The following is a 15625-nucleotide window of genomic DNA, read 5'->3' as shown; positions in this document are numbered from 1 at the left end:
GGCAACCTTGAAATAGGGTAAAGTTTGACTGCATCAAGCTCTAAAGCCGGTCGATTGAGACTCTGATTCCTACATACTAGACTTTGATCAATCATACACGATAGCTCTAATATGATCTAATTTATAAGTAAGCATCTCTTGTAAAATTTGAACAACCCAAGAGCTCCCCGGCGACGACAGAGGAAGCAACTTCGTTCTCTTCCTCTATGCATCTCTGTGATGGGTAAATCTCCATAAAAAAGGGACTTCAATCATTCAAAGCTCTTCTGAAAATCAAATTCCACCCTTGATTGCTCCACATTTGAAAGACAGTAGCATTCTTTTGAAGACTTATGATGTACAGGTCTGGGAACAGCTCTTTTAGACTTATATCTCCTATCCATTTTTCATTCCAAAAATCTGTTTTGAGTCCATTCCTCACCTTTATGTGCATATTACTATTGAGCAGGGGCCACAACCTTCTAATTGTCTTCCATACACTACACCCAAAGGTTACATTTTGTGCCTTATAGTATTACTATATTTTACCAGAAGGCCCATTTACTTCATTCTTTGTTGCCAACTTCTTTTTCTGCAATCTCAGATCGACTTTTCCTTTGCTATTTCTTTTGATGTCTTCATCATTTTCTTTTTGGATAAGGTTTTGATGTCTTCATCATAGATTGTGAAAAACGGAGTGCTGCTTATTGGTTACCGCAGCCATAGAAAAACACTAGGTGATTCTTTGCATCTGCGTAAGCCTTGGTGGGTGGAGTTATCCCGTTACTGTGATATTGGGAGGTACTGTAGAATAGTCAAGGTGTGGGAAAGCTGGCCTGACGCCACTTCTTTAGAAAAAGGAAATACCGGAGAAGTTTAATTTCTGTATTCAGGTGACTCATGTTTTCTGAATTGAAGGTGATCCTATTAATCTTTGAGGACATCTTGGCTCACATATCAACGCGAAGAGCAATTATTTCATTGTAAATGCTGACCAAAGCTTTCATAAGTTGGCTGTGATACTGGGATAGAAGTAGACAGTTACCTTTTGTGTACTTGGAATCACAAAAAACTGCAATTAACAAGGAGTGATTGAGAAATGCGAAAAGAAGTTAGTTCCCAGGAAGGAATAGTATTTGCCCTCTTCACCAGAAGAGAAATAGTATTCATCCTTGGAGGAAGGTTGATAGTCAATAGTGTACTAGATGGAATTCCTACTTGCATGTCAGTATTTCTTCCCCCCAAAGGCTTAGAAAAAAAATTAGTTGCTTCTAAGCCTTTGGGGGAAAGAAATAATGACATGCAAGTAGGAATGGAGGTGACTCAAGGGTGTGACCTAGTGGTCAATGTGAGTCGAGAACGATGAGGTCTCAGGTTCAATCCCAGCACACAAAAACACTCGGTAATTTCTTCTCTGTGGACAGAGTTACCCGGTACATATGCAGGTGGAAGGTAGCAGGTACCACTTGGAATTAGTCGAGGTTGCGTAAGCTGGTCCCGACACCATTGTCATATATATTAAAAAAAAGAAAAGATGGAGGCGCTGTAGTAAAAGTTCATAACAAGATCTTGTTACTCAAATGACATCGGATATCTATGAAGAAAAATAAAATGGAAAACAGTTGGACTTGAAGCATGAAAAGGAGAGTAGTGGTGCACCAAACCAGTGAATTGTATGGAGAAAAGGATAAAAATGGTCCCTTAACTATGATAGTAGGTTCAAAATAGTCCCTTAACTATGCACTTAACGGTTTTAGTCCTTTAAGTTTGTTACAAGTTAACAAAAATGGTCCCTTAACTATGAGAGTAGGTTCAAAATAGTCCCTTAACTATGCACTTAACGGTTTTGGTCCTTTAAATTTGCCATAAGTTGACAAAATGGTCCCTTAACTATGAGGGTTGGTTAAAAATAGTCCCTTAAGTATGCACTTAACGGTTTGATAATGTCAGAAAATGATGTCTCGAAACACAAAGACCGACGGACTCTATCGATTAAAACTGAGGGAATCCATCGACTAAATAAAATACACTAGACTTTAGAAATAAATTAGAAATAGCAGAAACTAAAAAAGTTGTCACTACCAAAAACAAGCGAAAAAAATGATGGACGGAAACCGATGGATAAAATCGAGGGACACTATTTTTTTTTTTTTAATTTTTATTGTTTTTTACGAAAACCAACGGAAGTCCATCGGTTATTTTTGAGGAAAAATACGCAGAAGTCCATCCTATAACCGACTAACGTCCGTCGGTTTTGTCCCGAGTTATTTGACCGATCTAGAGTTCTCACTAATTTTTCCCTTTTTTTCATAGTTCTCGTCAAATCTAACAAACAGAGTTCGATGAATATTTTGTCGAGACTAAAACTGTCAACTTATGGCAAACTTAAAGGACCAAAACCGTTAAGTGCATAGTTAAGGGACTATTTTGAACCTACTCTCATAGTTAAGGGACCGTTTTTGTTAACTTGTAACAAACTTAAAGGACTAAAACCGTTAAGTGCATAGTTAAGGGACTATTTTGAACCTACTATCATAGTTAAGGGACCATTTTTGTCCTTTTCTCAATTGTATGCAAGGATTTTCAAATCATTATATGATTAAAGGTGTGTTATGGGAGGAAAATAAGGTTCTGTTGGAGAAATACATTAAGGGACACTATTCCAAATTTATACAATTTGGACGTAAACAATTATTGCAATCCAGCAGATTGTGTTACAGAGAGTGGACTTTTCTTTCAGAAGGATTTTCAATGCTTGGGAGATCGAGTATGTGAATACATAATAGTAAAACTGGACGCAGTGAAGATATTGGAGAAATGCAAGATTTTGTTTGTATTGGAGTGAAAGCAAAGATGGGAAATCCCCAGTGAATTCTTGTTACAGGGTGCTATTAAGATATGATAGAAAATAGTTTTGTTTTGGGAAGATGATTAGGAAAACAAAAGCTCTCCCCAAATAGTATCATGTTTTGGCTGGAGTGCAACCACTCATGTAAAGTTTAGATATGTGCAAAGTTTATACTTTCTGGTAGGAGAAACATCATAAATGACGTAGATAACACCATGGAACTAATGGACTCCTGCACTTCTAAATGGAGCCAAACAGATACCTTTGTATGTAGTTGTACCTCCTTGGCACTGTTCTATTCAATAAATTACTTACAGGGGGAAATTATTTCCCTGTTTGATGCCAAATAAGTTCTGATTTTTTTTTTTTTTTGTTCTTTATCAAGAGGTATTCAATTTCAATTTTCCGCTTTAGTTCAAATGAGTAAATATGGGTTTCTTTGCAGAATAGAGACATGAAGTTTCTTTCTTAGTCTCTTATCAACAACAACTACGCCTAAACCTAAACTAGTGAGGTCGGCTATGTAAGCTTTCAATGTCAACTTTGCTCCATTTGGAAATGTTCCATTCAACGATACTCAATAAATTGGAGTTATCTGACACACAAATCTCTAAACAAACTAAAAAGGCTTCTGTAAATGCCAGACTTAACTAATTGGTATCATGATATAGATATTTTCTTCGATTATATTTTTTTCTTTTCTTTCTAAATCCACGTGAATTCTGATACATTGATGTAGGTATATTGAGACAACTTCCGTCCATGTGTGGCATAAGTCGAATGAATATGGAATTGGATGACGTAAGTTTGACTTGTATAGAATGTAAGGTCAGTTCATTAAAAAATATTAATAGTTTGATAAGTCGTAATTGAGAAAATATCACGTAACTGCTTAGTAGCTTAATTTATTTGTATTTAAGTTCTTGAAAAAAGTGATTCGTATCAATTGATATTTGTAGAATTATGTGGAACATTTGGGACATCTTAAAAGGATATTGTGTCGCATATATAAATTAGACAGAGGGCAGCCCGGTGCACTAAGCTCCCGCTATGCGCGGGGTCCGGGGAAGGGCCAGACCACAAGGGTCTATTGTACGCAGCCTTACCTTGCATTTCTGCAAGAGGCTGTTTCCACGGCTTGAACCTGTGACCTCCTGGTCACATGGCAGCAACTTTATCAGTTACGCCAAGGCTCCCCTTCATAAATTAGACAGAGGAAGTAGCATTATTGTTCTTTGCTTTTTCATTACGCCACTTGTGAGTTTAATCCAGTTATTTCCTTCATGCAGGGGTTACACGGGTATTTTTTGGATCTGATTTTATTACTGTAACCAAAACTGATGATGCTTCCTGGGACTTGCTCAAACCTGAAATATTTGCAGCAATTATGGACTTCTATTCTTCTGGGAACCCACTGTTCCTCGACTCCAGCACTGCAGCCTCCATGGACACAGCTATACATGAGGATGATTCAGAAACAGTTGCAATGATCAAGGAGCTTTTGGAGACTCGTATTCGCCCAGCTGTACAAGATGATGGTGGGGACATTGTATACCGAGGATTTGATGCAGATACAGGAGTAGTCAAATTGAAAATGCAAGGAGCATGCAGTGGATGCCCTAGCTCATCAGTTACCCTTAAATCTGGTATCGAGAATATGCTCATGCATTATGTTCCCGAGGTTAAAAGTGTGGAGCAGGAACTAGATGAAGATGAAGAACCTGGATTAACTGGGGCATCATACGAGTAGTAATACTGTTCTAGCTACTTCTAGTTGATTTGGTGATAGAGATATCTCAATCAGAAAAGGCGGGACTTGTTCATGCTCCTCCATGGCAAGAGTGAGTATAGTTTGAGTGCACTAGTTTCTTGTATCTATCAAATTCATGTGAGATAAGCAACCGTATGCATTGAAAACTATACTCTTTAGTTCAGTAGGTTTTTTCAGATGACTTTCAAATAAATAGTTTCGGCTATACGTTTAGCTGGATATCCGGTTTAAGCTCCACTGGAGACGGGACAATTAATTGCAGCATGTTTCTGTAATGAGTCTATAAAGATGCAAAAGTGCATACACGTGCACAAGTATTTAGAAGTTGCTAACCATACGTTTGTCTATTATTAGTAATTCTATCATTTTATGTCTCATTCATTTTTGAATGGTGAAGTATTGATCCTTGTATATAGAATGAAAATCTTGGGGATGAGAGAAGAAAATGCATAACTATTCATACCTACTGGGGGAGCACTTTGAGAGTTTCAGTTACTACAACGTTAAGACCAAGCTTTGAGAAAGTGTTTTTTTGGATAAGCTATTTTTTAGCTCAGTCAAACACATCAAATTTCTAAAATAAACACTTTTGGCTTCCTAGAAACTTGACCAAACAGGACTAATATATTTTGCAAATCAACAATCCAACTTCTCTTCATTGACTAGTTGAGGAAATGGGGGGACACTGACACATACTTTCTCACATGAGATATTTCATCTCTTGCTCTTTCCTCTATTCTTTATCTTGGGCCTTTTCCTTCATACATGTGTGGAAAGCACAAACTGATGAATCATCTAAATTATGGCTACCTTTATCTCAAGATGACTAGTAGATAGTGATTGCCAGTCCTTCACCACTAGGTCGAGTCATGCACTAGAAGATCACCCACTGGAGAGTGGAGACTAAAGAACAAAATGAAAACATCAGTAGAAAAATTGAACATTCTTAGGACCACTAGGGAATTGGGGAACTCGCAGTATGGCCAATTTTAGTAGGCGTCTGGCCATCAAAACCAATTATTTTTCACTTTATTTGGAATATTTGAAGTTGGAGTTGAGCATGGGACTTTCATAATGGATGTCTGAAGTTCGAAATCCCCAGGTTTGCCTTTTGGGTCGAGCTCGTCGCACGGGGCTTGCCTATAGTGCGGGTTATGTCTTCTGTGTGGTTTGCAAGCTATTGCACAGGAGCTGGGTTTACCCTGTGTGCACCCGAAGGGTACCGGCTGCGGGTTCCCATGTCATCAAAAAAAAAAAAAAAATCAAAAAGATGGACTTGTGTTTGGTTATAGTTTTTGCAAAGAATATTTGGTTGTTTGAATGTACTGAAAGTGGAAAAAGTGAAAACAGGATTTTAAATGTTTTTCAAATTCCAAATACAACTGTTCACGGCTGAATGGTGATTTTCAAATAAAGTACGGATCCTAGTCTTCGGCAATGGCCCAAAAACTTAATTTGCATCAAGGATGTATTTGGTACAGATACTTTTCTGATGTTTAGTTGGTGAAAATTTTCTCTAAGTAAATAAGTTATTTAAAAATTAATGAAACGACTTTTTTGATAGGAGTAGGAAAAACAAGTTCCATAAGAGGTATTCTACACCAATTGTCACACCAACCCCGCTTGCCCCCACCTCCAATCCTCCGGCTCCCTATAATGTTTGTCTAGATTATATATAAATGCTTTTGACATAATATTTTTTACTTACTTACTGAATATCACAAAATTATAAGTGAAAGAATCTTAAATTTTGCTAAGAAAATATTTTCCTAAAAAGCTTTTTCTTTCATAACAAACACAACCTGCACTAGCAAGTGCAATTGTCTTTCAAGCTTTTGGTTGCCTTTCGCTTTCTAGTTTCATTCAATGATCTCAAATATTTGGTTTTCGCTCGACGTCATATCCATAGTAGGATTCTGATTAATTTGGATTCGCAAGTTCGCAACGCGTAAGGCTCATTCAAGGGGAAGAGCTTCCTAACAGGATTTTGTCCATACACAGAACTCGAATCCGAGACATATGGTTAAGGGTAGAGTGTTTCTATCTATCTTATCACAACAAACTGATAGCATGTGAACCATTTAATCTCATCCTGTATACTTCCGATTAATTTATCCATAACTAAAGTAACGAAATACCACCCTCTAGAGAGATTTTTGATGCAAAAATATGGTTATCACATTAATTCCTATGATTTGTACATTTTTTCTATAGCATTTATATATTTCATATGAATCTGTTTCGTCTTCTAAATATTTCGACTCAAATGGATCAAAGCCTCATAGCTACTCTGATAAAATATGGTGGGCGATATTTTACATATCACGATTCACGAGATACTAAAATAAATTGTGAGAAGAAGCGTGAATATATCTACACACACATACGCACACTCGTACGTACTCTATATATTAATGAAATAATAATATTTGGTTTATCTTCACAAATATCGAGTGTCTTGGAGATAATATGAGTTCTTTCAACAAAAAATAATTTAACTATAAATGCTACTTAAAAATTACATTTGACAGATGTCTATCTCAAGATTCCCTTTTCATCTCAAACATGAAATATTTAAGTGTCCTAATTAACGCTTTTAAATTGTGCAAAGTTTCAACTCCGAATGCAACTATTATTGTCCTGACTGGTCTCAATCTGAAAGAGAAGCCTGTTAGATATCTTTGTCATTAGCATTGAAAAATATTGTTCCCTTATCTCCTCACGATCAAATCGCCATAAATTTTCTTGGATATAAAGTTACAATATTTTGCCATAACTTCAGTCAATTGGATCTATCAGACGATCAAAGGCCGTGGAGTGGTAAGTATACTTCCCTCCTTTACTAGAAGTTTATAGTTCGAGCTTTGAAAATGGAGTTGCCTAATTGGTAAGTGGTTTATTCCTAAAATGAGATTTTCCGACACGAATTCGGGTTAATCGTGCTCCAAAACGAGTATCGGACACTAGGTAGGAAACTAAAAAAGGTTGGATCTATTAGGTATTCCGCCTTTCATTTTATGTGAAGGTCATTGACGAAATACGAAGGGTAATTCTTTTTTAATTTGTGATTTTAAATACATCTTGAAATTTGTCTATAAAATTATGTCATTAAAGATAAAATGAAAAAATTTAAAGTTCAATTATTTTTAAATAGATAATTTCTTTTCTTTTCAAATTGATTGAAAATGAAAGGGCGTGTCATATCACATACTATAGAATAAATGAGAGTCTCTTTCCGTTCACGAGTATTCACTAATAAAGTAGCCTAAATTAATTTTAACCGAAACTTTTGGACCGTTGATGAAGACTGTACCATTCCCAATCGCTTTCAAAGTAAAACAAAACCAAATTCTAAGCTCAAAGGCTATTTGGTAACTCATCCAATAAAAGAAGTGCAATAGGATAGAAGTATGGTTCAATTATTTGAATTCACACCCGTTTGGCCATGATAATTTTTCACTTTTTCCGAAAAATTATTTCACTTTATTTGAAAATCAACGTTTGGTCATGAAAATTCTAAATACAACTTGAAGTTGTATTTGGAATTTGAAAAATATCAAAAACTTATTTTCACTTTCAATACATTCAAACAACTAAATATTCTTTACAAAAACTATAAATATTCTTTACAAAAACTATAACCAAAACACAACTCCAACTTCAAAATTCCAAATAAAGTAAAAAATATTTGATTTTCATGACCAAACGTCTACTAAGACTTACTCTCACCAAAAAAAAAAACGTTGGCATGAAAAAAGTTTACATTGTCAATTTTTTGTTTTGTTTTTTTAATGTTGGTCGTTGTTGCATCCTTTTTTTTTTTTGTCTTAAGGCAGAAAAAAGAATTTGTTTTTTCGGGAAGAGTTGGGATAAATATTTTGGACTGCAGTTGCGCTCTTCGGTAGTACAATAAGGTTTAGTGGATTTCTTTTTTTCAAGTATGATACTTACCATAATAGATAAATTATGCTTACCATAATAGAATAAATAATGGTCTATTTTTTGGTTACATTAAAATAATTAAATTTTATCAGACCCCACGTTGTGGGATTTCACTGGGTTGTTATTATTGTATTAAAATAATTAAAGCTTACCCATAATAAAGTTAAGTCACAAGAAATTACCCAATATAAATGTAAACTCACAAAGTCTTACCCACAATAACAAAAAAATCAACTTGATAGGTAAGTTTTATCATTATAGTCTCTGATAAGGTTTGATAACTTTTTGCATGTACAAAGAGTAAAGTTCAATTAACTTAGACACATTTTGTACGATGAGAGCCATATTTCAAAAAAATTCTTTTCACGAGAAAACATTTTATGGTATTTGATTACTGGAAAGAGGAAAATATTGAATCCAAAGAGGAAAAAAAAAATCACTTTTTCTCTTAGAAACGAAATTCCTTTCTCCTACAATAATTTTAACTTTTAATTACATTTTATTCGTCTTTGTGTCAAGCCAGAGGACAACCTTTTGGGACGGTGGGAGTATTATTATTATTAATTAATAAAATTCAAATCTATCAAAATATTATTTAATTTTCTATTATTATTAATCTCATATCTACTTTAAATTTTACCAAATAAATATTTCACTGAACAAATATTAAATAATATTTTATAAAAAAAGAATTTGGTCGTTAAAAAAAATATTTAAGTTTTTAAGTATAACAAAAAAATAAAGGGGTGTGGCAGCACGGCTAATGCCAGAATCAATCAAACACGCAACAATCACTTTCTAATTTTTGTCACTTTAGTACTCTCTCGATCCAATGCACATTTAGTACAGTATTTTATTTAACAAATAGCCACATCAGACACCGAAACCTTAGCAGAACACACGATAAACTAGTGTCCGCACGTGCAAACTCCCACTCTACGGTAGGTGAACTCTATCTTCAAAAAGTACTACTCTTAAACCACAACGTACAACTCATTAAAGCAACAAACAGTCAATCTTGATATTACCACCCCATCTATAACAGCATGACTTGTGTCATACCTGTATCTTTAAAAATCAAATCTTTAGCTACCCTTTTGGGCTAAAACAATTAAAATCATAAATTTTTTATCTTTATATGACATTATTTAGTTACCCCTTTCTTGAAGTGTTGAGATTTGAGTGAGGAAATTTAGGGAGATGGGGTTTGAGAGTATTAAGAAATTGAAGCCTTTGGTGCATTTATTGTTGCCACTATGTTTCCATTGGATAGCTGAAGAGATGACTGTTTCAGTTCTTGTTGATGTTACGACTAATGCTCTTTGTCCAGGCAAAACTACTTGTTCTGAAGCTATTTATATCAATGGTGTTCAACAAACAGTATGGAATCTTTCCCCTTTTATCCTTTTACTGTGTGCATAGTATGTTTTAACGTGATGTGATTTTTGGGTGAAGCTTAGGGTCTTACCATTAAGAGTATCACTAGTCTTGTATGTAGCTTCTTTTTCGTTTTAGCTACCAATGTGGGATGTTGCTCGCACACCCAACGTGTGACTTTGCTCGCACACCCAACGTGTGATATTCTTCTTTTGCGGGTTGTTGTTTTCTATGAGGATTCTTGATATGGTTGAGTTTAACAGCTTAAGCTAAGATGGTCGCACAACTTAACATGGTATGGCTAGAGGGGTCAAACCTCACTGCCAACAGGAAAAGAAGAAGAAATTTTTCACGTGTTTGACCTATGAAAAAGAATCAGACCATGAGGGGCGTGTTGAGACATGATATGATTAAGTAATTATGGTTAGCTCTAGTCGACAATTTGAGCTTTTAGATGAGATGGTCACATAATTTAACTGTTTCTTTCTATTTGAGTGCTTTGATTCTATTATTTGTGTTTTGAAATGGGAAACTGATTGAAAATTTGCGGAACAAGGAAAGCTTGACCCTGGACTGGATTGACTGAAGGAACTTGTGATGTAAAGGAAAGGCGCTTATTTCCTTAGTGGATTTTTCGTCGAAGTAGATACTGATATTATTACTAGAAAGCTATAATGTGTCCTGTTGTGATGGTGGTAATGATCATGTTCGCATTGAGTTAGTCAGTCACATCTTTTTTGTGTCTGTGTTTAAATAGAAGAATAGTATTGTGATTCTTGATTATACTTGAGGTGCATCAAAGCTGGTACCAACATCACCATTATCAAAAAAGGCAAGTAGACTTACTCCCTCAAAAAGTAAATTTGAATTTCTGTATCACAAAATCACTTGGAGGAGTATAAACAACAACATACCCAGTGTAATCCCACAAGTGGGACTTGGAGGACTATACCGCATGAAAAAAATTAATGTCATGGTCATAGGAGATCTAAGAAAGCTTGGATATAAAATGTAAATTTGTCATCTGCGGATGCCATTGTTTTAAAGCTGTTGATCGATAAGTTTGTTGGACCATTTAATCTTATGATGTACATGGGGAGAATTTCCAATGTCAAGGAATGTTTTGGACATGCAGGTTGTTGGAATATTCAAGATGGTAGTCCTTCCTGTCCTAGGTCAGCTTGCAGATGAGTATGGGCGTAAACCGCTTCTTCTTCTCACTGTATCTACTACAATTATTCCTTTTGGTACGTAATGAATTTCTTTTATGTTATGCAGCAGTATCTAGAAATCATCTGTAAACATTTTGGTAATTTCTGTATCTTCTGAAGAGCGCTTCTCACTTGATGGTGTGGCAGGAACTTTTTCTATATCTTCTTTTCATTCTAATTGTTCTGTCTAGGGGATTAAGTGGAGTGGTAAATTTGAGAAAGGAAAATTTCGGTCAGAGATGTTTCTAAACTACAGAGATAATTGCTAATGTACTTATTAAACTTCAAGAGAACTAAACTTGATCATCAGGGCAAATTAGTCAACTATCCCATGCTCTGTAACTTACTGATCTTTTCCCGAATTAGGTGATTATGCTTATCGGGATACATCTAACATTAGCATTTTGACTCTCCTTTAAAGTGCATTTCTATAGATTTAGATTCACTGTTTTATGTATGGATTTCAGTTTGCTGCTATGGCTAATTGGTTATCATGCTTATGAATGCTCATTTTTCCCTCTCTTTTCTTTCTAACCTTCCAGGTTTACTCACCATCAATAAGTCAAAGGAATTTGTCTATGCTTATTATGTCTTGCGGACGCTTTCTTATATCATAAGTCAAGGGAGCATTTTCTGTATCTCTGTTGCTTATGCGGTAGGACTTTCATCTGGTAGTTTTGCTGATAACATTAAACCTGCCTTAGTTTATCAAGAATCTAACTGCGGATTTTCTTTGGCATTTTTCAGGCAGATGTTGTTGACGAGAGTAGTAGAGCTGCAGTTTTTAGTTGGATTACTGGCCTTTTTTCTGCATCCCATGTTATGGGGAATGTCCTTGCACGTTTTCTTCCTGAGGGCTACATTTTCCAGGCATGTTGATGACCAATTTTGTGAGCCATGTTTCTAACATTGTTGCTTATCGTATCCATCCTAATGAACTTTCCTCCTTCAGGTTTCGATAGGTCTCTTGATCTTTGTTCCTGTTTATATGTCACTGTTTCTAGCAGAAACCGTAACTCCAAGAACAGAGGTGAATCAAAGTTCGACACTAAAGAGAAAAATGTTGAAGGTTGTCCAGGAACGATTTAACTCGATGAGATATGCTGCAAATATTGTCACTAGCAGGTAATTTCGCATGTGCCTTCCTTACATTTTGGGTTCTGCTACCACATTTTTGATTTTCGAGCACATAAATGATTCTGGTACCAGCTCATAGGGTTTATTTTGTATTATAATAGTTTCAGAATAACTTGCTTGTATTTTCTAAATGACATTTATTTATTGGCTTTTTCATTTTTGGCCCGTCGGCTGAAATTAATTACGGGCGCTAGCCAAAATATACAAAACCTATACACTGATTATGTATATTATATGTATATTTATGTAAATTTTGTGTATACAATACGTATATTATATGTGTATTTATACTTAATTTACATAACCTATACATTTTCTGGCTATTATTTTTTTGAGTGGTCCAAAAATGTAATTATCCCTTTATTGTTCTACTCAGCCCAACACTGAAGTGCATTTCTCTGGTTTCTTTCTTCTACGAGTTGGGAATGTCCGGGATCAGCAGTGTTTTGCTGGTACGTCACCTGCTTCTTTGAATCAAACAATGTTCCTCCCATAGTCATGCCATTCTTAGAATCACCAAAATTTGAGTACAGTGATGAATTCATGTTGCCTTATCAAGGAATTACAGTGTGACTTCCCACTTTATCTATATTGATTGGAGACTCATGTATGTTATTTTTAACTATGCAGTACTATCTGAAATCAGCCTTTGGCTTCAATAAGAATCAGTTCTCAGAAATTTTGATGATGGTGGGAGTAGGTTCCATAGTCTCACAGGTACTCAGACTCATGATGTGTGCGGGCCCCATGTTCGGGTGGGACCCGATAAATATGTCTCTTTTTCGTATGAAATGTTTATAGCCAAGTTTAAGTGTTTGCCATATGCAGACATGTCCTTATACATGTATAAGTAGATATATATTCTAAATAGTGGTGAAATTTTTATATTGTGCTTACCTTGTACTTACATTTTTCCAGATTGTGGTGCTTCCTCTTATCAATCCTCTTTTTGGGGAGAAAGTGATACTATGCATGGCCTTGCTTTCATCAATAGCTTATGTAAGTTCCCTTGATCAATTTTTATACAAAAGCAAGCACTTATTCTAAAGGATAAACAACCTCATGTTTCACTTTGTTTGGCAGGCAATGCTCTATGGACTAGCATGGGCACCTTGGGTATGTTACTAATTGTTTAAGACAGATCTCGTTTGAAAACAGAATGTCAACTCTTAAAATGAGAGATTGGTGATAATGAATACTCAATTGTTTCCTGAGGGTCATACACATAAAATGATAAAAAAGTCCTTTTTTTTAAGTAGAGTTTCTACCAGAAAATACATTACGAGATATTTTTCCATACTTACAACATTCACTTCTAGCTATTTCTGCACCTTCTAAAAGCGTAAAGTATCATATTTAACTGCCTTTGCTAATACAGGTTCCATATTTAAGTGCTTCTTTTGGGGTCATCTACATCCTTGTTAAGCCCTCTGTGAGTGATTTCTCAAAACTTTTGTCCATGTTTTCACATTACGTTGAAGAGCTTAATACTTGTTGATTTTCTTCTTGATAGTCGCTCATTTTTTTTTACTTTCTCGACAGACTTATGCTGTTATATCCAAAGGAGCACTTTCAGCAGATCAGGGCAAAGCACAGGGATTTGTTGCTGGCATTCAATCAGTCGCGAGTTTGTTATCTCCAATTGTAATGAGTCCATTGACCTGTAAGTGATCTTCCGTTCACTTAACGCAAGAATTCTAGAGTTATCTTAATCAGACCGTATTTAATCACCTACACAATGTTCTTTCAGCATGGTTTTTGTCCCGTGATGCACCTTTCAACTGCAAAGGATTTAGTATACTTTGTGCTTCTTTATGCATGGTAAGCTTTTCTTTTTTCTTTCTTTCCGCGACTTTTTCATATGTCATGACTGTTCATGTGAAAGCTTTAACTTGCATAAATTCTGTCAGGTTGTTTCACTGTGTTATGCTTGCATGCTGAAAGTAGAGGCACCACGAACGAGGACCTTCGATGAAAATGCAGAGAACATTGAAGCACCTCTTTTAACATGATACTTGAAACATCAGTATCCATTATCCCAAAATTGTCTAAGCTATAGTCCCCCAAGGCCGCCCCTTTACAATGACAATAAGTCTGGTCTTAGGTTAAAAAAATAATAATAGAAAAAAAAAGTCCGGTCTACGGGGTCTATAGAGTTGTAAATCTTTTGAAGCTAGGCTTTATCTAGATTAGAAGAGGTGTATTAATTATGTAATCTAACTTGTTCTTGGTTTTATTACTCTTCAATGTATCACTATATTTTTTGATCTATAATAAAGATGTTGGTTTGTACTTTGTACTTTACATGGAAATGGGGTTATGTATATATTGGTAAATTCAACAGTTTGCTTACAATACCAAGGATGAACTGCATGATGTCTGACTGCGTGAGTTAGATGCGGAGTTTGAACCTTGTTGCAAACAAAAACCTAATAGTTAAGTACTAAAGGATAGAAGAGCGGACTCATTATCCGTTGAAATACGAACCGTGTGTCACTGTCCCTCAGAATTTTCCATTATAATAAACATAAAAAAACAAGGATGAGCTGCTACTTTTACTTTTACTATAATAAATTGGTCAGAGAAACACCCCCCCCCCACCCCCCACGCCCAAACCCCAAACAAAAGAGATGAAATAGTTATTCTCTAGAGATGATCCAATTGGGAATCTTTTTTATATTTTTTCATAAATGGTGTTCTCATGTTTCGAAGGGAGTATCTTCAAGTTAAATTTTACATAAACTTGAAAGAGAATGGATTCTTATGGGGATAAGATTCAAAGAATTTGAGTAGTATGAAGGGTTTAATTGCATGTGTACAATGGTTAAAAAAAAAACTAGTAAAACATATCAGAGCAAACTTGTTCATTTTCAGGCTATAAAATGGTATTGTGACACTAAATACGGAAAAAGGGGGATTCATGCAATAATTGAAACTACACCAAACATTTGTATTACAAGTGAAACCTCAAGGGAGGTTTTTAGAAATTTACGTATTAATTCTATTCAAATTTTATAATTTAACTTAATACAATTCATTTAAAATCTTTTTCCCACAAGCACAACAACAGTCCAAACTCCACGTTACTTTCAACAGTTCTTTTCTCTATAGAAGAAAAATCAATTTCATGCTATTAAATACTAAAGAAACTGTCAGAAAGTCTTCTTTTCGTCATTGTTAATTATAATTTTCAGATCATAACGTATTCTGTAATATTAATTAGTTGACGGAGTACTAACCAATAATCTATGCATATGCTCTTGAGCCTTGAGGCATAGATTCCATCGAAATGTGTAAAAAAGAAAATACTTTAGTAGTAGTACAGACTACTAGTTTCGCTCCTTTTGAGTTTTTTTATTT

At 35.2% G+C, this 15625-nt stretch overlaps 2 protein-coding genes across 4 annotated transcripts in view; both read left to right on the top strand.

Moving 5' to 3' along the window:
• LOC132613834 (nifU-like protein 5, mitochondrial) overlaps positions 1–4975 on the top strand; it is a 19758-nt gene extending 14783 nt beyond the window's left edge. For 2 of the 3 annotated variants that reach the window (XM_060328114.1, XM_060328116.1), the window contains exons 3-4: positions 3567–3650; positions 4117–4975. In XM_060328114.1, coding sequence (XP_060184097.1) covers positions 3567–3650; positions 4117–4577 — 545 coding nt within the window. In that variant the 3' untranslated portion in view covers positions 4578–4975. The remainder of the gene's footprint in view (positions 1–3566; positions 3651–4116) is intronic. The other variant, XM_060328115.1, reaches the window with a different exon arrangement.
• Positions 4976–9465: 4490 nt separating this feature from the next.
• Positions 9466–14569, top strand: LOC132614149 (uncharacterized). The gene is made up of 13 exons (XM_060328524.1): positions 9466–9920; positions 11053–11164; positions 11671–11783; positions 11876–11998; positions 12081–12253; positions 12642–12717; positions 12896–12982; positions 13184–13264; positions 13349–13381; positions 13644–13697; positions 13808–13928; positions 14016–14086; positions 14176–14569. The coding sequence occupies exons 1-13, from the start codon at positions 9741–9743 to the stop codon at positions 14275–14277; spliced, it is 1326 nt and encodes a 441-aa protein (XP_060184507.1). The 5' UTR covers positions 9466–9740; the 3' UTR covers positions 14278–14569.
• Positions 14570–15625: the final 1056 nt, after the last annotated feature.

This window comes from Lycium barbarum, chromosome 10 (genome assembly GCF_019175385.1).
Source record: "Lycium barbarum isolate Lr01 chromosome 10, ASM1917538v2, whole genome shotgun sequence".
Taxonomy (NCBI): domain Eukaryota; kingdom Viridiplantae; phylum Streptophyta; class Magnoliopsida; order Solanales; family Solanaceae; genus Lycium; species Lycium barbarum.
This window is presented reverse-complemented; position numbering and strand designations above follow the sequence as displayed.